Consider the following 26,507-nt stretch of genomic DNA (forward strand, 5'->3'; position numbering starts at 1 on the left):
CCCACCCTGCCTGACTCCCAGGAAGTACTCAACAAACATTTGTTGAAAAAACAAGTCGATGGACAAAAGCAGGTGGAGGGGGTTTTCATAGCACCTTACTAACAGGACAGAGGCACAGCCCGGGGCCAGGGGGCCCAGGACCTATTCCATCTCGCAGCCTGGGGCCTGCGTAACAAGGCCAGGATGCCCCTTGAATGGCTAGGACCTGCAGCCTTGTGTTTCTCTTCTCCTTACCTGGACTCTGCCTTGCCTACCTCCACCCATGTGGCCCCTCACACTGCCATCTTGTCCAAAAGCCCCCAAAGGGGGCTGCATGGCAGAACCACCTCTCCTTCAGAAAACTCAGAAGATCAGGTTCCTTTTGATCAGCCCTGGAGCTTTCTGCCTCTCTGAAGTGAGGCTTAGCCAGACCCCTCCCCTCAAAGGAAACCATTGTCCCCAAACTTAGCCCTTTACCTTTCATCCCAGACTCCCTGTGGTCACCCTTCACCTAGCCCACCATCTGGGAACCACTGATTTGTGGGTTTGCCCTGGTCACTCAGATGGTAAAGAATCTAACTGCAATGCAGGAGACCCAGGTTTGATCCCTGGGTTGGGAAGATCCCCTGGAGAAGGGAATGGCTACCCACTCCAGTATTCTTGCCTGGAGAATCCCATGGACAGAGAAGCCTGGTGGGCTACAGTCCACGGGGTCACAAAGATTCCGACACAACTCAGAGACTGACACACTCTTTGGGGCAGGAAAGGAAGGAGGTGAGATTGAACTTGACCCATGGTGCTGCCATTCTGGGTCAAGTGTGATTTTGCTCCTGGTTTTACAGGTGAAGAAACTGAGGCTCCAAAGAGCAGTAGTTCACTCAAGGTCCCACCACAGTTCTGACTTGTGTGGGGTGCCAGTATGCCGTGCTCAGTGTGAGCTGGGCCCCAAGTGGGCAACTCAGTGTCATCTGTGGAATGAATGAATGAGGGGAGAGAAGAAAGAAGGCCAGGAGCGTGTAACAAGGTCTATGGCTCAGAGGTGAACTGCATGCAAGGCCAGTGGGCCAGGCTATCTAGTCTCAGAGGTGGGGAGGAATTCTCTAGCCCACAAAATTTCAGTCACTCAACAATCATGACTGTGTAGCAACAGTGGCTTCCAGGCCCTGGATTCAAGGGCATCTGAGAGAGCACGGGCCTGGGCCCCCAGGAAGCTCCCTGGCTAGAGGGGAGACAGGACAATAAAAACAGGACAAATAACTCGAACAGTCATTCCAGACAGGGGAGGGAGGAGGAGTTAAAGAAAACAGGTGTGTGGGGATGAGGAGGGGAAGGAACCTTATCTGCGCTGGTCTGGGAGGAAGTGGCACCTGAGTGGCACCTGGAGATGGAGGGCTGGCCAGATGGCTGGGGTGGGGACAGAGACAAGTAAGGAAGAGAGTTCAGGCAGAAAGACTGGCAAGTACAAAGGCAAACTGGCAACAAGTTCAGGGAGGGATGTGCGTGTCTGGAGTAAATGGAAGGGGCAAGTAGGGTGAAGGGCTCGAGTGCCACCTCCTCCAGGAAGCCTTCCTTATCCCCGAGCTTCCTCCGATCTCCTCCAGCTTGTTCCACCGCAGCGCGAATCCCACGGGTCCCGCTCAGGCCTCCTACCCTGTCCGGACAGCGAGTCCGGAGAAGGCAGGGCCGGCTCGTATTCCCCTCTCCGCATCCCCGCGGCGCCCAGCCGGGCGCTGGGCACCCAGCGCGCACTCAGTAAATATTTGTAGAGCGCACTAGAAGGAATGAATGAACCCATTGGGCGCCGCTGGGGGGAGGGCGGGGCCGAGGGCAGGTGGGAGGCCGCGGGCGCGGGAGGGGCCCTTGGAAGCCCGTCCTCCTCCCCCTCCTCCTCCTCCTCCCAGGCCCCAGCGCGTACCACTCTAAGGCTCCTGAGGCGGCCTCTCGTGCGATCAAGGGCGCGCGGGGCTGGGTGAGCGACCTGAGGCCCCTGCTCTGAGCGCCGGAGTTAGGAAGAGGGTGGGTCCCTGCCGCTCGAGAGCAAGAGCACGAGAGGAGCCAGAGGAAGGAGCGCCCGCTCGCCAGCCGCCTCGCCGCCTCCCCGGCACTCGCTCTCCCGGCTCCTGGGTTTGCTGGCTGCTCCTCCCACCCGCGCCCGCCTCCTCGCTCGCTCTCTCGCTCGCTCGAGCCGGCTTTCCAGCCCCGCGGTGCGCCCGGGCGAGTGCGGGGCGAGGGGCCCCGGGGCCAGCGCCGAGCCGGGGGCGGGGGTCCAGGCAGAGCGCAGCGGGTCGGGGAGGGGCCATGTCCGGCGCGGGCGCAGCGGGACCCATCTGCAGCAAGTGACCGAGCGGCGTGAACGGCCGCCTGCCCCCCTCTGCCACCTGGGGCGGCGCGGGGCCCCGGTGCCGGGTGCCCGGAGCCCGGGTCGCGCGTAGAGCCGGCGCGATGCACATGCGCTCGCTGCGCGCCGCGGCGCCGCACAGCTTCGTGGCGCTCTGGGCGCCGCTGTTCCTGCTGCGCTCCGCCCTGGCCGACTTCAGCCTGGACAACGAGGTGCACTCGAGCTTCATCCACCGGCGCCTCCGCAGTCAGGAGCGCCGAGAGATGCAGCGCGAGATCCTCTCCATCTTGGGCTTGCCCCATCGCCCGCGCCCCCACCTCCAGGGCAAGCACAACTCGGCGCCCATGTTCATGCTGGACCTGTACAATGCCATGGCGGTGGAGGAGGGCGGCGGGCCCGACGGCCAGGGCTTTTCCTACCCCTACAAGGCCGTCTTCAGTACCCAAGGCCCCCCTCTGGCCAGCCTGCAAGATAGCCACTTCCTCACCGACGCCGACATGGTCATGAGCTTCGTCAATCTCGGTGAGTGGAGGCGGGAGGGAGGGGGTGCGCCTCTGGGTCAGGAGTCGCTTTGGGACAGGGAGGGGGCCGCTTCTTAACATCCAGCCCGCCCATCTCTCCACTCTTGGTCGTTAGCAAAACTGCAGCGCTTGGCCAAGGGTCTCCCACCCCCTGCCTTAGTGGACCCCTAGCCGCGCGCCCCGCAGGTGGGGCGAGCCGGGCTCAACTGGCCTGTGGGAGTTTGGGGGGAGTGAGGACCGGTCTGAAGCCCTCTCCGGGTTAAATCGGTGGCCGCACCTCTGGGGCAGGAGGCGCCGGGCGGGCCGCGGCTCAGTTCAAAGCGCGGGGCTCGGTCATGTGAGCTGTGCCCGGCCGGCTCGGCCCGCGCTACCTGGATTTAAAGGGCCCTGCTCCGCGAAGCTGCCTTCCCGCCCTTTCTGAGCCCCTCTCTGCTCTGCCCGTCCCTGGCATCTCGGGCGTTGCCTCCCATCCCGGCCCTGGCTAGCCCTACCTGTCTCCTCCCGGTGCGCCCGCCATAGCGTGCAGCGCGCCCCGGGCGCCGCGGGGGCCCCGTTCCTGACCGCTGGGCGCCCCCCTCGCTCTCAGCTCTCCTGGCTGGAGCTGGGGAAGAAACATGGCCATTGCGAGCTTTCTATTTTAAATATTTAATGATAGGTCCCGGACCAGCAGAATCCGTTTTCAGCGTTTATCACGTGTGGCGCGCAAACCATGGCTTTCGGCTAATGGGTGGCAAGGGATCTCCCAGCAGACGCCACCGGGGTAGGCTAGGGGACCCGGCTTCTGACCAGAGCCCCGACGACCCCAGGGACCCCGAGGCTGGCGCTGCGGCGGGGGCGCGGTGCTCCCCTTCCATCTGTGCACGCACACTCACCAGGCTTGCTCAAACTAACCCCCGACTGTGCGCTGTCGGGCTGATGATCAAATATTTGGTTTCTGAGATAACACGCCCCGATAGCGCTGTTTCCTGAGCCGCTTTCATTCTACATGTGTAACTTGCTGCGAAAATACGTACGAAGTCAAGACAGCAAACTCACGCCCACCGGCGCTGTGTCAACAGGGAAATAATTGTCCTAAAGCCCCTCGCGGGGCACCCGGGGCGTGGATGGAGGGCGGCGGGAAGCGCGGATCAACCTTAGCGCTTCTTGCACCAGATAAGGTCCCTGGAGTTCCCCGGACGCCATTGTCTGTCCTTAATAATAGCCCCAAATCAAATAGTGAAACGAGTTTCAACGAGAGCAAGGGGTGGGAGGTTTAGATGCCAAAATGACTTCAAGAAAGTTTAAATTATACTAGGCAGCTTGTTAGAATGAGGCAACCCCATATGTCCTGATTTAGAACAATCTCCAAGATGTATGAGGTGGAAAAAAGAAAGGTGCAGATCAGTGAGGTTACATACATGTGGTATATCATCCTTTCCCACTGGGAAAGACACCATGGACTGGAAATAGATTTCACTGGGGTTTGGGGTGGGGGGGGGGTGCGGCAGGGCAGAACTGGGTTGGGGCCTTAGGGATTGGGAGTTAAGGCCAGATTTTTTCATTGTCTGCACTTCTGTCTGTGTGACTTTTCCCCCCCTCAACGTGTATTTGTGACCTATACCAGAAACTAAAGAAAAATCCCAAATATGTACATATAAATACATCAGTTAAAGCAGAGTTCTGCAGCCATCCTGAAGCCAGGGCTTAACCAGGGCCCTTTCTCAGGCTGGGGATTTGTGGTATCTTTTCTGTTCTGTTGGGTACCAGCGACTCTCAGTGAAGGCAGCAGGTCCCGGTGGTGGCCTTCAGAGCCTGGCTGAGGTCATTCGAAAGGTATTTGTAAGCCCTGGCTTCTGTGGAGGGCTCTGCAAACCCAGAGCTTTGGAAAGGACCCTACGATTTACGGACCAGCAGCCTGGCCAGACCCGGGCTCCCGGCATGCCAAAAAAGGACCAGGTTGCCAACTGGGCACCTCTGGGAAACTTGGGGCAGGGTTGTTTGCTCCCCCATGGCAGTGGGGAGCAAGCTGGAACTTGTTTGGGAAGGCCACAGCTGGGTGGTTTTCCTTCTCTGGCTGTACACACACCTTTCAACCCGTTAGCCACATTTCTTTCATCTTGAAAGGACAAAGACCGGCTTGTCTGAGCCTCTTAATCAGTCGGGCTGGCTTTGGGCTTTGTGGGACAGTCCTGACTTTCTCAGGTCTTGCTTTCTGGAACATCACTCCAAATTAGATGGCAGAGTGGCTTTTAACAGAGTGCCCTGACCTTGTTTTCTTTCTTTCTCGGCCCCTAAAACTCGAGGTAATTAGTTGGGTGAAGACCTGGACCGCATTTGGGCAAGACGCTTCCTGTAGATGTTTCTATGGTTGCCCTTTAATTTCTGCTCCGCAGCGTATGGGAACTAACCTCCGATCTCTTCTGTTCTGTAGGGGTTCCGAGATTTTGCTCAGGAGGGGCTGGGGGTAGCAGTGGGGTTGGAGGGAGGCATGTAGGAGACTTGCTTGGAGGCTGAGAGAAAACACACGGTTTTTCCTTGGATTGCAGTTCATATTGACTTGTAACATACAAAGTTTTCTAAAGGAGTGTGTTTAGTCTCACACTTTACCTAAAAGTGAGAAAATGTCATTTATTCATATGCAGCTACCTCTTGTTATCATGCAGGGGACCCAAGGGGTCCGTTGGGGATTGTCGACAGAGACCTTGAAGGCAGACTGACCTCCACCACCCGATCCTTGCCCCAAAGCCCCCTCCTCCTTCCACCACCCTCTTCTCCATCACTACATACCCCTGCTGTCCTGAAGTGCTTGGGGGACTTCAGCCTGAATTCTGAAGGCTTTTGCAGACCTGGTACATTTCTTCTTCCCTCTGTCTGCAGCCAGACTGGTTTTTGTTCCTGCAAGTCATTCTCCTCAGAATTCAAGCTTTTTGCCAGGCTGGAGTGGGATCTAAACTAGAGAGGGAACTAGAGGAGGATTTATGACAAAACCAGGTGCTGAGAATGAGGACCTCAGACCGCACCTTGTGACAAAGACCAGCCTGTACAATAAAGCCCATGTAACGCTAGCTAAACTGCCAGGCGGAGACTCGCATCTTCCCAGCCTGGGCCTCTTAAGTTCAATGGCGAGATTTGTAAACTGGTTTGGATTAACAAGCCCCCAACTCCTCTGTGTAGACTTAATTTTGGAATTCAAAACAGGCTACCCGCTCTTAAATTGTCCCCAGGCAATGTGAGTTCTGCAAACCGAATCTGGCTATAGCTGCCCCCCACCCTCTTTCTTTGGAGAAATTCAGCAGCTCTTTCTGGAATCTTCTAAAGAAACCCGTGGCACTGGGGGTGTGTGGTACATGTCTGTCTCTGGTCCAGGTTATGAAGGAACAAAATTTGTTTCATCTTTGAAGTTAAGGTTAAAAAAAAAAAAAAGGAAGTTGGAAACCTGTCCTTGTTGGGCTCAGGGTCTAGAAGTGGCTTTTGTTAATGTAGCCGAGGCACAGGGAGGAGGCACAGGGAGAAGGCCGTTCCGTTTTACTTTTATTTTATACCATCTGGTGATCCTTTTTGTTGACAAGTGTTTGGCATTAAGATCTCTCCTTTTGCCCCTTCAGAACAGGCCCTACCACTGTAGAGTATTAGAAAAAGATTCAGTTACAGTTTAAAAATTTCCTTCAGGGAGTGCTTGCCGAGGGAGCACGGGCTGCAGGCACTCGCAGCTGTAACCTGGCTTGTGTTAAAATTTGGAAAGGGCTGTCCCGCATTCCAGCGCTCAAGCGCCGGCCTTCACTGGTGAGCAGCCAGAGGTTAATATAGATGTCACCCAGCCTTCCCTCCTTCTCTCTTTCTTTCTCTCTTTTCTGCAGAGCGCCTTCGCTATAGGAGCGCACCAACAGCTGTGTTTTCAGTAACCCTTTCAACATCAGTTCTTTTAAACCTCATTTTCCTGCTTATATAAATCAAAGATCTTCTCCCCCACCCTCCTCCCAAGGATATATGTGACCCAGATTTGAACTTTTTGGATCGTCTTTGTAGTTCCCCTCTGGAATCAGAGCAGGTTAAGGCCAAGCCCTGGATGCCAGCTCGCATGGCTGTTTGTGGGTTTGATTCCAGAGTGGTTGATTCCAGAGTTGTCACTCGGTTGCAGGGTGGCCCTTGAAGGGGGTGAGAGAGGAGACCTGGAGAAGCAGAGAGGGGTTCTCTGCGTGCACAGAGAGAGGAAACAGCTTCTGAGATGCAGCTCCTGTGAGCTCTGGGTCGGGGCCTTCCATCGCGTCGCTGCCTGTCAAGCCTCTGCCGAGATAAACACAGCTGGCCCGCGATCCCTTGACCACCGGCGTGCCTGCGATGTGAGCGAATATCACATGTCTGCTGAACTTGGAGAGAGTGATGACTTCATTCCAGGGAGAGCCTCATCTAAATTGATTGATCACCCGTATCGCTTTAATATCATCCCCCCCCCATTGGGTAAGGTCATATTTGGCCCATTGCGAGAATCAGAGTGTCCTAACACTCTCCCCGTCTCCACCCTTCCCCAGCCTGCCCGCCCATTTAACCAGCTGCACATTTTGAATGGAGAGCCCTCTGGACCAGGCGGCTGACCCCGTTCATTTTTTGGTGACTACCTCTTCATACCTTGCTGGGGGCTGTCGGCATGGCTGGTTTGTGGCGGGGGATGCTGGAGTGCTTTGCTTTAATTCGCTCTGGCAGTGTCACCGGGGTTAGGGCACAGGCAGGGATGTGTGGGACCTGTCATGTTATTGTCAGAAGGAATGCGAGGATTAGCCTTTAAAACGTGGCGGTGGGAGAACACTGCAGCTGTGTACACTTATTATAGAAGATTTAAGTCCCACTGGTAAAATCAATATCTTGAATTGCTTGACCCTCTGCTTTTAATTAGTTTCAATCAAATGCGCCGGTGTCATTTTGCCTCCTCTCGCCTTCCTGGGGTGAGGAAATACCAATATTTACATAGAAACTGTTAATTTGTGGTGCAAAGGAGAATGCATTTAGCTTTGCACACCCAAATTGCTCCGACAATGTGAAGGATACCAGATCGGCATGGCGGTGAGCGGCGATGTCACCTGAGTGAGGCACCGCCACATTAGGGATGTTTGCTGCCTGGCTCCAGGATGTGCTCACAGGTGCCTGGACCCACAAGCGCAGTGTGTGAAGGTGCAAGTCTTTCAAGAAACTAGCCGAGGCTGACTCTGCAAGCCAGACCTGCCGCGATTCATCCCCGCCCCCGTCATCTAAAATCTTTTCTCTGCCTTCCTGGTTGTTTTGAGTCTGTTCTCCCAGCCTGCTGGGTCCTTTGTACCGGGCGGCTCAAGGCACAGTACTTTATTTATTCCAGAGCTTCAGAGGCTTTTCTTTCCAATTCCTGAAACAGTTTATAGAGGAAGGGGGGTGCTTTCGCTGCAAATGATCCCATGTACAACCACAGCTATTATGTGAACCATTCAGTATTAGTTGTGTGTTCAGCTGCAGTTGAGTTCTGGGTTTTGCAGCAAATGGCATTTGACAAATATTATTTGACAAAAAATGTGACTCGATATTTCTTAATGTGGAACAGATACTTCCCAGTTAACCTTCTGTGGGGAAAAGTTGCCCAAACCTGACGTGAAATGCAATGTGGATGAATACCAGGGCTGCCTCTGTGTTTTACGCCCCCCCCAAAGTGGAGTGTTTATGATTTGGGGGGATATTAGCAGTGCATGAAGCTTGACACTTACTTATGTGAAACTCAGAGTAGCATGTGCGATGCTGTCCTTTCAACATTTGTGTCGGGAGGCATTGCTGGGAGCCGAGAAAAGCCTTAGCTGATCCGAGTGGAGTGGATTGAATTAATGACAACTCTGAGAGCACCAGTTTTAGGGTAATTGCTTTATTGTTTTGGAGCCAGGGTGCTTATAATCTGGTTCCTGTACAAACATGTTTAACGTGTGTTAATGCATTTGCAAACCAGAGCCTCTCAGCACAACCCTGCTTTTCATTAATTGATGTCGGTAGCATGGTACAGTATTTCAAAGAGCTGGCCAAGTATAAACTGTGTTTCCAATTTCCTTCCTTTCCTGTGTTTGGAATGCCAATGTTAATTTGTTCCCATGCAGGAGCAGGGGCTGCCAACTGCGGCTTTCTATAAAGGGCTTCACGGTGAAGGCTTCCAGCCCTCACTGATGCTTGGGGCTGCCTGGCCAAGTTTCCTGACACTTTGCAGCTAATTCTGGGTGATATATGGAGTGGGGGGTTGGGGGGCTTCACTGCCGTGTAGCGGAAGTTCCTGGTGACAGCAGAGGGTGTGACTTGGCGGGAGAGAACGGCTCGGCATCCACACTGATTCTCTTTAGACACGGCTTAAACCCCTGTGTCTGTTTCCACTATGGTTGCATTTTAGCTGTGTGACCTTGAGCAAGTTACTTAATGTCTCTGCGTTTGTTTCTTCATTTTAGAAAGCTGGATAGGCATCTCCTCCTCCACAGACCCTCATAAAGACAAAATCAAATCTCGTGTGGGTAGAGTCTGGTACACAGTAGGTGCACAATAAATGGTGAACCTTGTTTCTGTTTTGGTGGCCAGATCACCATTCACGTTGGTATAATAGTCCAAATTTCAGTTTTTAAGTACTTGATCTTAAAATACCAAGATTAAACCACCCATGTTGTTTTAGGGATATGAAGAAAATGGCCCTAAAGATGTACATCTTTGTGTACACCCATATACCCCTCACACATTCATTTTCTTCTTTAGAGATCAGTGAAATTTGAGCACACCAAACTTATCTGAGGATAGGTGGAGTCTAATGCTGGGGCTTCCCAGGCGGCTCAGTGGTAAAGAATCCACCTGCCAATGCAGGAGACCCTGGTTTGATCCCTGGGTTGGAAAGATCCCTGGGAGAAGGAAATGGCAACTCACTCCAGTATTCTTGCCTGTGAAATCCCATGGACAGAGGAACCTGGCGGGCTACAGTCCATGAGGTTACAAAGAGCCGGACACGACTGAGTGACTGAGCACACACGCAGAGCCTAATGCTGACTTGCTCTCGATTTTAGCATCGATGGCTATTTAAAAATTTTCTTCCTCGGGCACCTGAAACTTGAATGAGGGCTGCACAGGAACTGTCTGTACTGTCCTCGCGACGTTCCTGTAAATCGAAAATTATTCCAAAATAAAAACTTTTTTATTTCAAAAACTCACATTACTGACATATTTCTTCCCATCCCTTCCTGGAAAGCGGTCAAAGTACAAATTGTCTTTTCCTTAGAGGGAGTGACAAGCCCAGAGCATTCATTAACAGACCGGTACAACTTCCCCACTTTTTATGGGAGCAGGTGCAAGGCTGCCCCCCACCCCCGCCCCGCTGCATTCCCCCAGCTAGGGTTGGGATAACAAATCCCTGAGTGGATTCAGTGTGTTTGGAAGCCTCTGGAGATCAGTGGACGGCAAGGGTCTCCAGGGCCTGAGATGCAGGGTGGGTTTTCTCACCCAAGTTTTCCCATAAATTCTCTTCAGCTCCTTTTACACCACTTGAAAACTCTTGACTTAGCGAGTATTAAGGTTCCCCACATCTTTGAGGTCACGTGTTATTCTTTCACTTCTTTACTTCCCCAGAGTAGCTTTCAAGTTTCAATCTTCTGTTGTCTGGCTTAATTAAATTTGGCTGTGAATAAAAACTTGCAGTGTTTCCAAAATTGCAGACTTGCACGTTTTTAAACATTGAAGTTAGGCCTGTACCATCTTGTAATGCCAGCCTCTCTCCTGCTTTCACGTAGTTTGGAGGAAAAAAAGAACCCAAGCACTTAGCATGGCCATCCACCTAGAATGGTCCCTGCGCTCGTCTGCCCAGTGGTTTAACCACGCACTCAAAGGCAGGCAGGTTATTCTGTAGTTTCGATGACTTGTGTTCTGGCCTTCAATAAAGGAGTCTCCTCTTGGCTGCTTTCTCAGGCATTCTTCTAGCCTACTCTTGCCCTGCCCTGCAGAATTCTTACGGCACAGAAAGCGTTCAGACATTGGCAGTTTGTGTGCATGAAAGACGTAGAGCTGTTCTAAGGCAGTGTCTTCTGAGTGTGTGTGTGTTTTTTCATATTTATTTATTTGGCTGTGCTGGGTCTTAGTGCAGCATGTGGGATCTAATTCTCTGACCAGGGATCAAATCCAGGCCTCCTGCATTGTGAGTGCAGAGTCTTACCCACTGGACCACCAGGGAAGTCCCCCTGAGTGTTTTTTTAATACTGAATCCCTACTAATAAATCTTTGAGTACTCACCCAAAGAAGAAATAGATCATATAATTACTCCTGTTTTAGGTTTGTACTTTATAAAACAAAGACTAAAAGAGAAATCTAAGTAGGAGGCACTAAAGATAAAAAAATACAAAATTCTGATGTTCACTAATACACATTTTAACTAATGCATCATTAGTAATTAGTGCAAAGATTCCAAGTTTAATTCATTAGCCAGACAAATGTAATTTTTGCTACCATTAAAATTTTCAACATGATGGAGTTTGGTCTTTCAAAACTTGCAGTTCAGCAGTTTGGAGGCAGCGAGCTAAAGGTCTGGTCCTAAATTTTGATTATTTTGATCCTTGGTCTAGTCAGCATCAAGAGTTCACAAAGAACCCCACAAATCTTGGTAGTTTGAAATCACAGGGCCTTGTTATTCTCTTGTTATGGGTACGTTGTGGGTTGGCAGGGTGCTCTGCACTTCGGCCAGGAGGGAGGGTGCTCAGGACTCCAGGTTGATAGAGCTGCCACCCTCTTGAATGCCACCCTCTTGAATGTCACCAGTTACAGTACCAAAGGGAAAGACAGCATGGCTTGTCCATGGGCTTTTCCTCATTCCAGCTGGAAGCAACATGGGTGCTTCTGCCCACTTTTCATTGGTCAGAGCCTGTCACATGGCCAGACCTGACCCAAAGTGGCAGGAGATGACAGTCTCACCCCAAGCTTGGAAAGAGACAACTGGGAAATGGCACTCATGATGAGCACACTGTTGTAAGCGAAGGTGCTCTCACCAGATGAAATTATGGGAACGGAGCAGGTGAACTGTTGGCCGCCTTACTGTAATAAGGTCTGTATTTTTCAATCTCATCCACTTAGTTATGCAGAGATATTTTGAATCCCCATCTTCCCTGACGTTCATCAGTTCTTGAAACTTAGTTGAGAGTATGCTGTTTCCCGCCCTGTGTCCCACTGCATCCCTCTTGCCTACCCTAAATCCTTGCACCCCATTTTGGAGAACAGTGTTTCTGGAAGTGTCCCAATCACTGAAGTATTCACGTGGTTGGACAAGAATAACCGCTTCTCTCCCTTCCCTTGTAAAATGACTCGCCTCTTTAGGACCTGTCTTTCAGCAAAAGCACGCTTCAGCTGCCCTCGGGTTCACTAGCCAGAGAATCAAGGAGCCTGACGCTCATCTTGGCTCAAGAGGTTCTTGCCCTCCTGGCTGGTGTTTGTCCCAGCTATGCAGGTGACTGCCTTATCATGAGGTCCAGCTTTTCCTTCAGAGGCACCTCCTTGTCCAGGCAGGGTCTCCAGGCAGGGTCTTGCAAAGCTGAATCTAGAAACTAAATGTCAGAGACTCCTTCATTATCTAAATGCATCGCTGAAATAAATCATAGTGATAACGTGGGAGGGTTGAGATCTTTCTGTAGCACTAATGGATTTATAACAGCCTCCCTTATCTGGTTCCACTCTCTCTGGTTCTGCATAACAAGTCGTATCATTCCCATTTTAAGGAGGAAGAGGCTAAAGGGCCCCGAATTTACAGAGCTAGGAAGTGGTGAGGTTGGCCTTTGAATCCAGCTCTTGCTGAATGTAAACCTATTCACGCTTTCCTCCGGGGGCCCAGTGGAGGTGTGTGAAGGGTGGAGATGGAGCACAAGGGCAGTGGTGATGAGACCACCAGAACAGCCTCTCAGCCCTTGACCTTGCCTTTGTGGCTCTGTGCTCTGAAGAGGAAGATAAAGATAAGCAACTCACACCTTCCCCTTCACTCTCCACCCTGCTGTGGAAACTCCCCTCTGTTCTGTCTCTGTGCATTAAGAATTATTGACAGGGTCCAGGGCCCTGAGTGCCTATGTACTGGGGTTCCTATGTACACCCCACACCCCACTGATGGGAAAATTCCAGAGGCAGCTAGGGACTGATATTTTAATAGCAATACCTCAAGACACTGTATGGAAAGGAGGAGTAGTTTTTACCACATGTATGGAAATAAATATTGCATACTGATTGTAATAACATCAAATCACCATCAGTCTAAATATCCATGAGTGGGGGACTGGAGAAATAAATTTGTGATAAATTTATTTATACGTGTGTAATGAAACAGAAGGGAAATGCAAGAACTTCTTTTTTTATGTATCAACTTAGACTCAAAACAGAGTGTCAAGAGAAAGAAGGCCAGTTGTATAGGAGGATGTTTAGGGTGTAAGCATTCCTCATGGTGTCACAATAGACACACACAAGATCACCAGATAATACCGTCTATCGTTGGGCGAACACATATTATGGAAACATGGCCACAGAACTCACACCAGCTGCCTTTAGGGAGGCAGGAAAGGGATGGGATTGGGGAGAAATTTCAAATAAACTTCAACTATTCTGGTTGTTTCCATTATTTTAATAATAAGACTGGACTCCCCCTGCCAAAAAAAAAAGAAAAGTAATATTGGACTTCCCTGGTGTCCAGTGGTTAAGAATCCACCTGCCAATGCAGGGGACATGGGTTCGATCCCAGGTCTGGGAAGATTCTACATGCTGCAGGGCAACTAAGCCCATGCTCCACAACTACTGAGCCAGCACTCCAGGGCCCGCGTGCCATAACTACTGAGCCCACAAGCCACAACCATGCCTTCACACTGTAGAGTCTGTGCTCTGCAGCAGGAGAAGCTGCCACCATGAGAAGCCCATACACCTCAGCTAGAGAGTAACCCCCGCTCCCCACAACTAGAGAAAGACTGTGCCCAGCCACAAAGACCCAATATGGCCAAAAATAAGTAAATGAATAATTTTTAGAAGCAAATTTTTTTTAATGTGTTTTAATAATAAGAAACCATTGGGAAGTGCAGTGTGGTATTCTGGGTTGGATCTTGGAACAGAACAAGGACAATAATGGAAAAACTGATGCAATCTGAAAAAAATTGGGAATCTAGTTAATAGTAATCCGTCCATGTTAAATTCTTAGGTTTGACAAGTGTCCCACAGTTATGGAAGATGTGAATCTTGAGGGAAGCTGATTGAGTATACACGAGAACTTTATACTGTCTTTGCAAGTTTTCTATAAATCTAAAGTTTTTCTAAAACAAGAACTTTACGGGGGGCGGGGGGGGGGGGGGGAAGGAAGCAACCGTGATATTGACTCCTGCTAATTCTTAGTTGTTTGAAGGCAGGAGGAGAAGGGGGCAACAGAGGATGAGATGGTTGGATGGCATCACAGACTCAGTGACATGAATTTGAGCAAACTCCGGGAGAAAGTGGAGTTTCGGGGAAGGACAGGGAAGCCTGGTGTGCTGCAGTCCATGGGGCTGCAAAGAGTTGGAGACAGCTTAGCGACTGAACAGCAAGTTTTTAGTTGTGGGTACCTAGATATTAGTTACGTTTTCCTCTGCATTCGGGGCTTCCTTGGTGGTTCAGACGGTAAAGAATCTGCCTGCAATACAGGAGACATGGGTTCGATCCATGGATCAGGAAAATCCCCTGGAGAAGGGGATACTGACAACCCACTCCAGTATTCTTGCCTGGATAATTCCATGGACAGAGGAGCTTGGCGGGCTACAGTCCATGGTTTCGCAGAGTCAGGCACAACTTAGTGACTAAACCACCACCACCCTCTGCATTCTTCTCTGTGATTACATTTCTCCAAGCCCCAGTGAACCAGAAAGCTCTCCCACTGGATACAGAAAAGTCCTCGCTGGCAGCTCAGCCCTGAGGTGGCTCTTGGCGGTGTGGACCTGGGGAGCTGTCTTAGAGTGTGCTCAGGATATCACGCCCAGAAGACCAACAACTCATCAATCCACAGAGCCATTAACTCAACGGGGCCTCAGCCAGCAAATGAAAGCCCCACGTGGCAGTGTCCTGAGACCTCTAAAACTCTCTCTGCCTCCCTTCAAGAGATGCCCTGTGTAAAGCAGTCCTCTGTTTATAAGCAAGAAAGGGAGCGGGTGGGTGGGTCGTATCAGGTCTTTCAATTTTCTTCTTGGTCCTGAACTTTGTGAAATGTGCCCCCCGCGCTCCCCCCGCATCTTCCCTTCTCAGGTTCCTTTTTCTGACTGACTTGACCTAACATTTGACGAGGGAGAAGCCCTTAAAAATGGCAGTGGGGGCCTCAGAACCTTCCAGGGCTAGTAAATGTTTATAGGGTGGAGGCACTGGTTGGTCATTTCCTTTAGGAGGAAACAATAAATGAAGCTACTTGCCTTATACCTACTTACCCCTGAGCTCTTAATTGTCCTAATATACTGGTTGGGGGATGGGGAAAGGGGATCCAGAAATCTCTGGGTCTCATGTGCCCCAAACACCCTAGGAACTTGGAAGCAGCCTTTTCAGGTAGCTTTAGAGCTGAGTTTCCAGCCTCGGCACTGCTGATGTTTTCAGCTCACTCTTCTCTGTTGTGGGGGAGAGCGTCCTGTGTGCTATAGTAGAATGTTGAGAAGCATCGCTGAGCCCTACACGCGAGCTGTCAGAAGTTGTGACAAACAGCATGTTTCCAGACATCTATCAGAGGTGCCCTGCAGGGAATGGCCTCCGATTGAGAACCACTGGTTTAGGCTTGATGTCGTTGTTTCAGTCGCTAAGTCGTGTCCGGCTCTTTTGCGACCCTCTGGACTATAGCCCACCAGGCTCCTCTGTCCTTGGGATTTCCCAGGCAAGTATACTGGAGTGGGTTGCCATTTCCTCCTCTAGGAGATCTTCCTGACCCAGGGATCGAACCTTTGTCTCCTGCATTGGCAGGCAGATTCTTTACCACTGAACCAACCAGGGAAGCCCTGGTTAAGGGTACCTTTCCTCAAACTTGGAAATTGACTTGAGAACTTTTGCTTCAAACCCATCTGCCCATGGTGATGAGTTGGGGCAAGACTGATGGATCATTTTCCAGTTGAAAGGAAGACAGATTGCAATCAAAATGTGAGCCCTGTCCTGGGATCCCAGCTCTGCCTGGATTTGAAACACCCTGGAGACGAAAAGGAGGTCAGATCTCTAAAGTCTCCTGGGAGCCAAAATATTTTTACAGCACCTTCTGCCCAGTGATACTAAAAAATGATTGAATACACACTTAGAACTGGTCTCTTTGTTTCCTTCCCCAAACTTTGCTCTGGAGGAAACAGGGAAAAACTCTCTTGAAGCTTCCCTGGTGGCTCAGATGGGTAAGGAATCTGCCTTACCAGATGGAACCAGAGACCTGGGTTCCATCCCTGGGTTGGGAAGATCCCCTGCAGGAGGGCATGGCAACCCACTTCAGTATTATTGCCTGGAGAATCCCATGGACAGAGGAGCCTGACAGACTACAGTCCCTGGGGTCGCAGAGAGTCAGACATGACTGAGTGACTTTCACTATTCACTACTCTCTCTTGTTTCCCTCCAGCAGGTAACTTGCCAGGAGCAAGGGGGTGCTGGAGCACAGAAGCAGCAGTTTCTATTTCTCAAGGCAGCTCAGAGCTGTAGTAAATAAAGCAGGGAAACCCGCTAATTTTTGTGCAGGCTGTGAGCAAAAATGACTTGCTCATTTTTTAAAAAAGAGTGGTAAAAGAAGAATATTCCATGATGTGGAAATGAGATGAAATTCAGGCTCCAGTATCTATAAAGCTTAATTGGGACTCTTTTTGTTTGTGTCTTGTCTGTGGCTGTTTTCATACTCCATCCACGGAGTTGACTGGTTGCTACAGAGATGGCATGGTCTCCAAAGCCTAGAATATTTTTTATCTGGCCCGTTATAGAAGTTTACTGACTCCTGCTTTAGAACATCAATAACCCTCTTCCTGGGGAAAGGTAAATAGTAAAAAAGGAAAAACCGAGTTTTATCTGCCTCCTTTGTTTTCTGTGGACATCCAGTGACGCACAGATACGCTTTCTCTTCCAGGATGTTGGAGGGGCTCCTCTGAGTTTGAACAAACTCTTAGTTAAACAGATTTGAGCACTTTCTGGCATCTCTCATGTGGGGTGTGCATGCATATATGCTTCAGTCGTGTCCGACTCTTTGCAACCCTATAGACTGTAGCTTGCCAGGCTCCTCTGTCCATGGGATTCTCCAGGCAATAATACTGGAGTGGGTTGCCATGCCCTCCCCCAGGGGAATCTTCCTGACCGAGGAATTGAACTCTTATCTCTTACATCTCCTGTGCTGGCAGGCAGGTTCTTTACCACTAGCGCCACCTGGGAAGCCCCTCGTGTGGGGCAGGCATCATGAATTCCCATCAAGGAGATCAAGTAGACTGCACAGCTTTTCCTAAATTTACTTTATCCCAGCAGCCCCCTCCCCATCCTCTTTTTTTTTTTTTTTTTAATCTCCTAAAACATCTCAGGTGGTAGCTAAGACTGGCTCTGGGGTCGGACATGAGTTAAATCCCACCTCTGCTACTTGTTAGCTCTGTGACCTTGGGCAGGTTACTAGACTCTAGGTCCCCATTTCCTCCTCTGAATTCGTGTTGGCGCCTGCCTCCTGGGCTGCTGGGAGGATCTGTCCCCTCCAAGGTTGGGGGGGCGGTGGCGGTGGACAGCTGAGCACAGTGCCCACAGGGCAGCAGGCGCCCCATATATAACATTAGCAGCTGGTAGTGATGCTGTTACTTGCCCGGCCAAAACTTGGACCGCTCTGGAGCTGGCCGGCCCATGCAGGTCCTCCTGCTCCTCTGCCTGGCATGTGGGGCGGTGGGATGCACCGCTGCCTCCTTCTGAGGGTGGGAGCTGTGTAGATACATATCCCACCTGCTGAGCGCTGTGGGACCCAGGGTCAGGTGGTCCTCCCCTTGGCTGGATGCCCTGTGGTGAAGTGCAAAGCTGGTCTCTGTTGACTGAGCACGAGGCAAACCAGGAATCTGCCCTTCTTATTACGGATCCTGTTACACTAGAAAGTTGCTTCTTGCTGATGGTAATCTGTTTATCGATGCGGAGTTTGAAGGAAACACCCGATGGTCAGGACTAGCTGGATGGTAAGCCCTCCAGCTTACAACACAAACATGACTATGGACTGGCCTATTTTTAAAAATGAATAATAAGGCTTTTATAGTAAAATTATACCTTTTTTTCTGAACTCTGTCCATGTCGGACTTAGTGGCATTTCCTGTGTGTGTGTGCTAAGTTGCTTTAGTCGTGTTTGACTCTTTGTAACCCCATGGATTGTAGCCCGCCAGGCTCCTTTGTCCGTGGAATTCTCCAGGCAGGAATACTGGAGTGGGTTCCCGTTTTCTCCTCCAGGGGATCTTCCCAACCCAGTGATCAAACCCACATCTCTTATGCGTCCTACATTGGCAGGCGAGTTCTTTACTACTGGCTCCACCTGGGAAGCCCAGCATTTCCTTGTCTCACCTCGTTTTTGGAGGTGATTGACATTTCTCCACCTGAAGTGAGGACCTACCCATATACCGGTCACTCATCAAATAGCACGATTTCCACATTTATTCTTATGTGTGAGGAAACCGGAGCTTGGGGGTGACAAGTCACTTGCTCAGCTTTGGGGACAGCAGGTCTGCCTGGCTTGGAGTCCCAGGGAAAGGTGTGTGACCTCATGCGATTGACTGAAGCACTCAGATGCTCCAGGCCCCAGCTTCTGTCTTAGTTGCCTTGGGCTCCCAGAACAGAACAGCGCTGCCTGGGGAGCTGAAGCATCACATTCTTATTTCTCACAGTTTTGGAGGTCCAAGATCAGGGTGCCTGCTTGTCTGGGTTCTCTTCTGTCTCTGGCTTATAGACGGCTGCCCTCTGGCTGTATCCTCCCAAGATGGAGAGAGAGCTCAGGCCTCTTCCTTTTTCTATAAGGGCTGTTGTGAGGATCTGGGAAGAGAGCTGAGCACGGTGCCCACATGGCAGTAGGTGCCCCACACATAACATTAGCGGCTGGTAGTGATGCCACTTGCCTGTCTTCCCAGCCCTTCATGACCTCGGCTAAACCTCATCATGTCCCAAAGACCCCACCTCCTAATACTCTTCTGTTGAAGGTTGGGGCTCCACATATGAATTTAGGGGGGCCCAGAGCTTCCTGTATGGTGCTAGTGGTAAAGAATCTTCCCGCCAATGCAGGAAATACAGGAGACCCAGGTTCAATCCCTGGGTTGGGAAGATCCTCTGGAGGAGGAAACAGCAACCCACTCCAGTATTCTTGCCTGGAAGATTCCATGGACAGAGGAGCCCTGGTGAGCTACATACAGTCCATGGGGTCACAAAGAGTTGGACACAACTGAACATGTATGCACGCAAGCCAATTTAGTTCATAGCAGTTTATCTCGTACATGGGTGGCTGAGGGCCCAGGGCAGCCAGGATTAAATGGGATGAAAGCAATGATCTCTCAGTAAATGGGGGCTGCTCCTGGGACTGCCTTTGGAGCCCAGACTGGCTGCAGAGTCTCTTCATGGTCCTTCTGTGATGGCCTGTTGTCCTGATTTGTCCTCATTGCGGATGCCTCTCAGTTCCTCTCCAGGTCCAACTTAGTCCTCACACTGAAGACTCTGCATTTTCCTAAGTGGGCTTCCCTGGTGGCTCTGTGATAAAGAATCCGCCTACCAGTGCAGGAGATGTGGGTTCAGTCCCTGGGTTGGGAAGATCCCCTGGAGGAGGAAATGGCAACCCACTCTAGTATTCTTGCTTGAAAACTCCCATGGACTTAGGAGCCTGGTGGGCTACAGTCCATGGATCCCAAAGAGTTGGACAGGACTGACCGACTGAGTACATTCACCTAAGTAGTTTTACACTTGAAAAACTATATTTATATTATTTATTCATCTCCCATTATAGATTTTGACGAGGCCTAGATGTTTTGGAAGTGTGATGCTGCATTTGCCCTTTTGTATGGGCTAGGCTAAAGGTAGTGGGTCAGACAGAAATTGGGCAGAGTGAAAATTACCCTTGGAATTCCTTAGGAAGATGCCACTTTGGAGACAGACACACTCTGTATGTTAAGTCCCTACTGCTGGATTTTCTTCCAGCATTGGGATAGATTGTGCTTCTTCCATGACACATGCGATGACACAAGTAGCTTTAGTGTAGTGCCGTATTGTACCAACACACTTATTTGTAAACACTAGCACCACTCGCACCACTTTCATGAATAGGAAGTACTGCAAGATATATGCCTCCCAAACGCTACTCCTTGCTTCTGTGGACAGGAATGATGTCTCTTTTAGGACTTGTTCTAAGTCACAATACACCTGCCTAACAGTGGCTTCGGCTCCAAAAGCATATTAGTATCTCCCATAACAGCAAGTCTTCAGTGACATGATTCCAAGTTTGGGGTAGCAGCTCAGTGATATCATCCAGGAATCCATAAACTTTCCTCCTTGCCTTCACCATCCTCAGATACCTTATGGCTAACCTCACAGTTACAAGATGGCTGCTGCAGCCCCAGACATCACATCTTCATATACTCCCACATTCAAGGCAAGAGAAAGGGGAAGGGCCCAAAGAGCTCTCCTTGCTTGCCTGTCTCCTGGCTTTCCCTAGAAGGTGTCTCTTTAAGTCCCCTGGCCCAAACTGGTTCACAAGGCCTGATCTTGCTGCAAGGAAGGATGGAAAGGTATGAAAGTGGCTTCTGGCCCACACAGTAAGAGGGAAAGTGTGGGGATGGAAAGTGTGTTGGAAGTGGTCATTGGGTAACCACATTCAAATATTAATAATCTAAGTTGTTTGTCTCTCCCTCTTTGTTTTTTCTATGTGATGTATAGTTAGATTTACACAGGTTATTTGCACATGATTTGACTCAACTCTGCACTATGCCCCAAAAAATTGGAACCCTAAACTGGTTGCTTCCCAAGTGGTGCAGTGGTCAGAAATCTGCCTGCCAATGCAGGAGACTCAAGAGATAGGGATTCAGTCCCTGGGTCAGGAAGATCCCCTGGAGAAAGAAATGGCAGCCACTCCAGTATTTTTGCCTCAAAAATTCCATGGACAGAGGAACCTGGCAGGCTACAGTCCAGAGGGTCGCAAAGAGTCAGACACGACTGAGCACATGCTCAATATATTGCTTCCATATTTAACAAATTAGTTGCAAAGTCTCCATATAATACTGTGCCACAGTGAATATATACAGAAAGTGGATTGCATGTTGGCATTAATTCAACCAGACCCTCTGTAGCCTCTGGAGAGACTTCAGTTTCTCTTTAAACTCAAACCTGTAAGTAGGTGCACATCTCACCCTGATTTTGAAGACTCCGTGGGATTCTGGCCAACAGTCAGTTGTTTGCTGAAAACTACTTTATCACCATCTCCTTAGACTTGTAGCAAAGATCTTAAAAGTGATCTGAGATGGTCAGCATCATGTCCCCTTGAAGGAAGCAGAGGCCAGGTAGGGTTTGGACTGAGTTCTGCTTGTGGGATAGGAGGCTCCTATCTCCCTCTGGGAAGAGGATGAGCAGATCAAGAGACTTAAGACACTTTAAGAATCTGTGTCATTGTTTATGAGCCGAGGGTAGAGAGCTGCTCGGACCCAAGGCCTGCCCATCCTGGTCGAAACCCTGTTTGTATCCTGAAAGCCTGTAAGAACTTTTTCCCATAAGTGGGTTCCGGGCACATGGGTTACTTCTGCTTGTTTCCAAGAGAGATGGACACGAGAGGCTTCTGGTTGGAAGAGATGATCAGGGGGAAAGGATGTAGAGGTATTTTCAGAAATTGTTTCTGGGCAGAGTGTGTGTTTGCTGTGAATAACATTATATGTAACAGAATTCTTTGGTTGCAGACAAAAAATGTATCTTCAAACTAGTTTAAGGAGAGTAAAAAGAAAATCAATGCATGCCTAAGACTTGGGATGACTAATGCTGAAGGTGAAGCACCAATACTTTGACAATCTGATGCAAAAAGCTGACTCACTAGAAAAGACCTTGATGCTGGAAAAGATTGAGGGCAGGACGAGAAGGGGGAGACAGAGGATGAGATGGTTGGATAACATCACTGAGGCAATGAACATGAGTTTGATCAAGCTCCAGGAGACAGTGAAGGACACGGCAACCCACTCCAGTCCCATGGGAAGCACACCAGGGAAGCCTGGTGTGCTGCAGTCCATGGGGCTGCAAAGAGTCAGACTTCATGGCTGAACAACAACAAGACTTTGGAAAGGACATAACAGCAACAGGTCCTTAGAGAGCCCAAGGGTTTATTCACTCTATGTCTATCATCTCTGCCTCACTATGTTCCTCTGGCACCCTGCCTATTGGGAGAAAGATGCCACCCACACCAACTTGTATTTATGGCTCTCTGGCTAGTCACATATTTGCCTTACCAGCTTCCCTAGTGGGTTGGAATGGCCATGAGATGCTGGTCTAACCAGTGAGATATAAGAGGAAATCTGCTGGGAGTAGAAGGGGTGGGAGGTGGTTTTGAAAAATATTTTGCTTCCTGGTGAGTGACAGATAAACAAAGAGAACACTCTATCCTTTTCTTACCTTGAATGTGGTCCTGTGAAGATGGGATGTTTGGAGCAGTGGCAGCCATCTTGTGACCCTTAGGCAACAAGCCTAAGGACTAAATGTCAACATGCAGACAATGGCAGGGCAAAAAGATAGAAGAAACTTGAGTTCCTGAGGACTCAATTGAGCTACTGCACCCAACTAAAGTTCCTGGTTAGGGACTCTTAGACAGCTTGAATTACATGTTCACTCATGAATCAGTCGGGTCTAGGAGGTAGACCATGCTACATAAATAAGGTTTCTGAGAGTTATCCTTTGTGGCTAGACTGGGGAGTTGGAGGCCTGTATACTATCCAATTATTGCTAAGTTAGTCATAATAATAGTAATAATCTTAGTAGGTAACATTTGTCAAGGGTGCTAAGCACCCGTTATCCTCTTGGCCTTTATTGCTTATTTAATTCCCATATGAGCCATTTCAGGTGGTCCCCCCTATGTTGGAGACTAGAAAACTGAGCACAGAGAAGCATCAGCTGGCCCAGAAAGTGTATTTGAATTTGGGAATCCAGTTACTTAATCTTGATCCCGAGCTGCACCTCAGGCTTCAAGGAGGGGTTTAGAACAAGTGAATAAAGCTTTGCTGTCATAGGGTCATAGGTCAGGGCAGTAGATGCCACACAAGCTTTTCCCAATTGTTTACTTTAGGTAAAATCTTCCATTTCTTTGATTATTGATGCTTCTGAAACCAAGAAGTCTTAAAACTGATAAAGGTGGGGGCTTCCATGGTGGTCCAGTGGCTGAGACTCCATGCTTCCAATGCAGGGTTAGGAACCTAGATTCAATCCCTGGTCAGGAAACTAGATTCCACATGCTGGAACGAAGAGTTCAAATGCCGTAACTAAAGATTCTAAGCTGCAACTGAGACCTGGCATAGCCAAATAAAAAAAAACAATAAAAATGTTAGTATCTTTTCCCCAAAGAGTTGGTATTAAATTAATCACACCTCCTAAAATAGGGGAACTATGGTGACAAATACTTCTTGAGTAGAACTGGAGATGGATATAGCCAGCTGATAGATATTATTAACAAAATTTTGTTGAAGTGTAACGTGTACAGAAGTGCACAAATCTAGAGGAGTTAGGAATTTTCACAAAGTGAGACACTTTCAGACACTCAGGTATCTGAGTACTAGTGCCCAGATGCAAGAAACAGAACGTGACTAGCTGCCAGGAGCCCTGTGGCACCCTCACTCACGGGCAGCTGGCTGTCCCATCCTCTAATGCCATAGACCAGTTTTGCCTGTTTTAAATCTTTATCCATTTGATTGCACAGTAGTCAATCAGTCTTGTCTGACTTTTTGTGATCCCATAGACTGTAGCCCGCCAGGCTCCCGTGTCCATGGGACTGGAGTGGGTTGCCATTCCCTTCTCCAGGGGGATCTTCCTGACCCAGGGATCGAACCCATATCTCCTGCATTGCAGGCAGATTCTTTACCCTCTGAGCCACCAGGGAAGCCCTTTCGTACTTCTTAAATCCTACTAATCATTTCCAATGAGTTGGAAAGATGACCCCTATTCAGACCTGATTCATGTAAACTGGACAGTCACATTGGAAATCTGTTTGCAGTTACAGTCACCAGAGGACTTACACTGTAATTTCAGAACCATTGTTTGGTTTGATCTCTGATTCTCCCTCCCTTACCAGAAATAGTTTCAAGGGACAGCAATGCAGTTTTCAGGATGTTTTGATAGTTCAGCTTGGGAAGGCAAGTTCAGTTTGTTAAAATGTGAGCATGAAATGAATGAGGGTCTTTTTTTTTTTTTTTTAAGATTTTTTAAAAATGTGAACCATTTTTAAAGTCGTTATTGAATTTGTTACAATATCATTTCTGTTTTTTATGTTTTGGTTTTCTGGCCATGAGGCATGTGGGAGCTTAGCTCCCTAACCAGGGATTGAACCCATAATCCTTACACGGGAAGGCGAAGTCTTAACCACTGGATCACCAGGGAAGTCCTCTGAATGAGGGTTTTGGTTTGCTGGTTTCTGCCAGACTCCACCTGCCGGGCCCTGGACTGGCTTCTGCGCGTCTCTTGATTATCCTATTTGCAGAAATGGAAGCTGATGCCTCTGTAATGAGAGTTTTGCTCCAAGTATGTGGGGTTTTAGAGAAGACTCTTATTTTGAAAGGGAGATGGGCGCTCAGCATGAAGGAAACGCGGAACAATCTCTTCCTTAGCTGCACCTGCGCTGCTCGGGCCTAATGAGTTTAGGTTGATGGAACCCAGACCTCAGGAAGGATTATAAATTCTCATTTGATTTGATTTGCCTCTAAAATACCTTAAACCAGCTGTGCCTGCCCAGCTGACCCAGGAGTCTCTGCCTGCTTTGGGGGAAGTCTGGGCAGGCACCCTCCTGTCCTGGGGGAGGGGGGGCGCGGGCTCCCGTGGTGCCTCTCCCGCCCCAGCCACTCCTGGGGCCTGCTCTAGTCTGGCATGTGTCCCTGCTATGTCCCATGATTGCTGGCCTCTGTCTCCTCGAATTCTCACTACGGCCCCATAACTGGGGGCCTCTTTGTGTCCCCATCTTATCGAAGGGGAAGCTAAGCCTCACGAAGATGGGTTCGCAGGTCCCAAGTCACTGCTGGCAGAACCCAAGTCAACCCAAGCTGTCAGGCCCCATCTCAGCCCAAACTCGGCTGCTTCTCCAGCTGAGCAAGGCCGCGAGGGGCTTTTCTACCCCACTAAGGGAGCCCAGCTTCCCTGATGGCTTAGTGGTAAAGAGTCTGCCTGGCAGTGCAGGAGACGCAGGAGACACGGGTTCGATCCCTGGGTCGGAAAGATACCCTGGAGAAGGAAACAGTAACCCACTCCACTATTCTTGTCTGGAAAATCGCATAGACAGAGGATTGGCAGCATGAGTGTCTCCTGAGAGCCTGTTAGAAATGCAGGTTCTTGGGCCCCACCCCAGATCTCCCATCTTAGAAAGACTGGGAGTCGGTCCAGTGGTCTGTGTTTTAACAAGCTCCCCGGCGATTCTGGAACACACTGAAGCTTGAGGATCCGTGGTCTGTTTTAATCCTATGCCAACCTAGTGAAGTCAGGGTTTGTCTCCTCATCCTCGCATTTGACAGACAAAGAGTAACTTGCCCAAGGGCCCCATGGGTGATGGAGCCTGAATTCAAACCCCATCCTGGCTCCATGTTCAAGCCTCATATGCCCTGTGCCCTCTCCCAGGTCTTACTCTAGAAATTAAAAGCTAGAAGACAGTTAACAAACAGGTCAACAGGCCAATCAATCACGAATGCAGAGCATGAATTCCTAGGAAGGAAATGAACAGGATGGGAGGGGAGGAGGTGTTCAGGGAGGGTAAATGGCCCACACAGTGGAGGGGAGGGGATCTTGGTGCCGTGCCCCTGCCCCCGCGCCCTGAACTTGGTGGGTCTGATGATTATCCAGCCTGAAGTCACTCACCAAGGGACAAGCTCCCAGGTGGCCCTGTGACTGGGGCAGGCGTCATCGTGCCAGTTTTTATAGACAGAACTGAGAGCCTGGGACCCATCTGTGTGCACTCCAGGCCTCTCCCACAGCTCTGGAATTAAGTTCCCCTGTGCTGCTACTGCTGCTAAGTCACTTTAGTCATGTCTGACTCTGTGCGACCTCATAGATGGCAGCCCACCAGGCTCCCCTGTCCCTGGGATTCTCCAGGCAAGAACACTGGAGTGGGTTGCCATTTCCTTCTCCAATGCATGAAAATGAAGAGTGTGTCTATGGGATTCTCCAGGCAAGAATACTGGAGTGGGTTGCCGTGCCCTTCTCCAGGGGATCTTCCTGACCCAGTAATGGAACCCTCATCTCTTGCATCTTCTGCATTGCAGGCAGATTCTTTACTGCTGAGCCACAGGGGAAGCCAAGCCCTCCCTCAGTTCAGTTCAGTTCAGTCGCTTAGTCCTGCCGACCCTTTGCGACCCCATCCATGCAATTTCTCACCCTGGGAACTTTCTGAGGAGCAACCTCTGGTGTATCTCTGAGAACATGTATTTGACCCTTATTAGCGATAAGCTCTATATCATCATGTCACCATCAGAAGCCAGCCCACTGATGCTGCAGAGCCATGCTGTCCAATTGAAAGTTCCACCATGGTTGAATTT

General features: G+C 49.9%; 1 protein-coding gene across 1 annotated transcript in view; it reads left to right on the forward strand.

The window, feature by feature from the left end:
- The first annotated feature begins 1,872 nt into the window (after nt 1-1,872).
- BMP7 (bone morphogenetic protein 7) overlaps nt 1,873-26,507 on the forward strand; it is an 86,981-nt gene continuing 62,346 nt past the window's right edge. The window contains exon 1 of the mRNA XM_019972149.2: nt 1,873-2,839. Within this exon, the coding sequence (XP_019827708.2) occupies nt 2,422-2,839 (418 nt within the window). The 5' untranslated portion in view covers nt 1,873-2,421. The remainder of the gene's footprint in view (nt 2,840-26,507) is intronic.

The sequence above is a fragment of the Bos indicus genome, chromosome 13 (genome assembly GCF_029378745.1).
Source record: "Bos indicus isolate NIAB-ARS_2022 breed Sahiwal x Tharparkar chromosome 13, NIAB-ARS_B.indTharparkar_mat_pri_1.0, whole genome shotgun sequence".
NCBI classification, from domain to species: Eukaryota; Metazoa; Chordata; class Mammalia; order Artiodactyla; family Bovidae; genus Bos; species Bos indicus.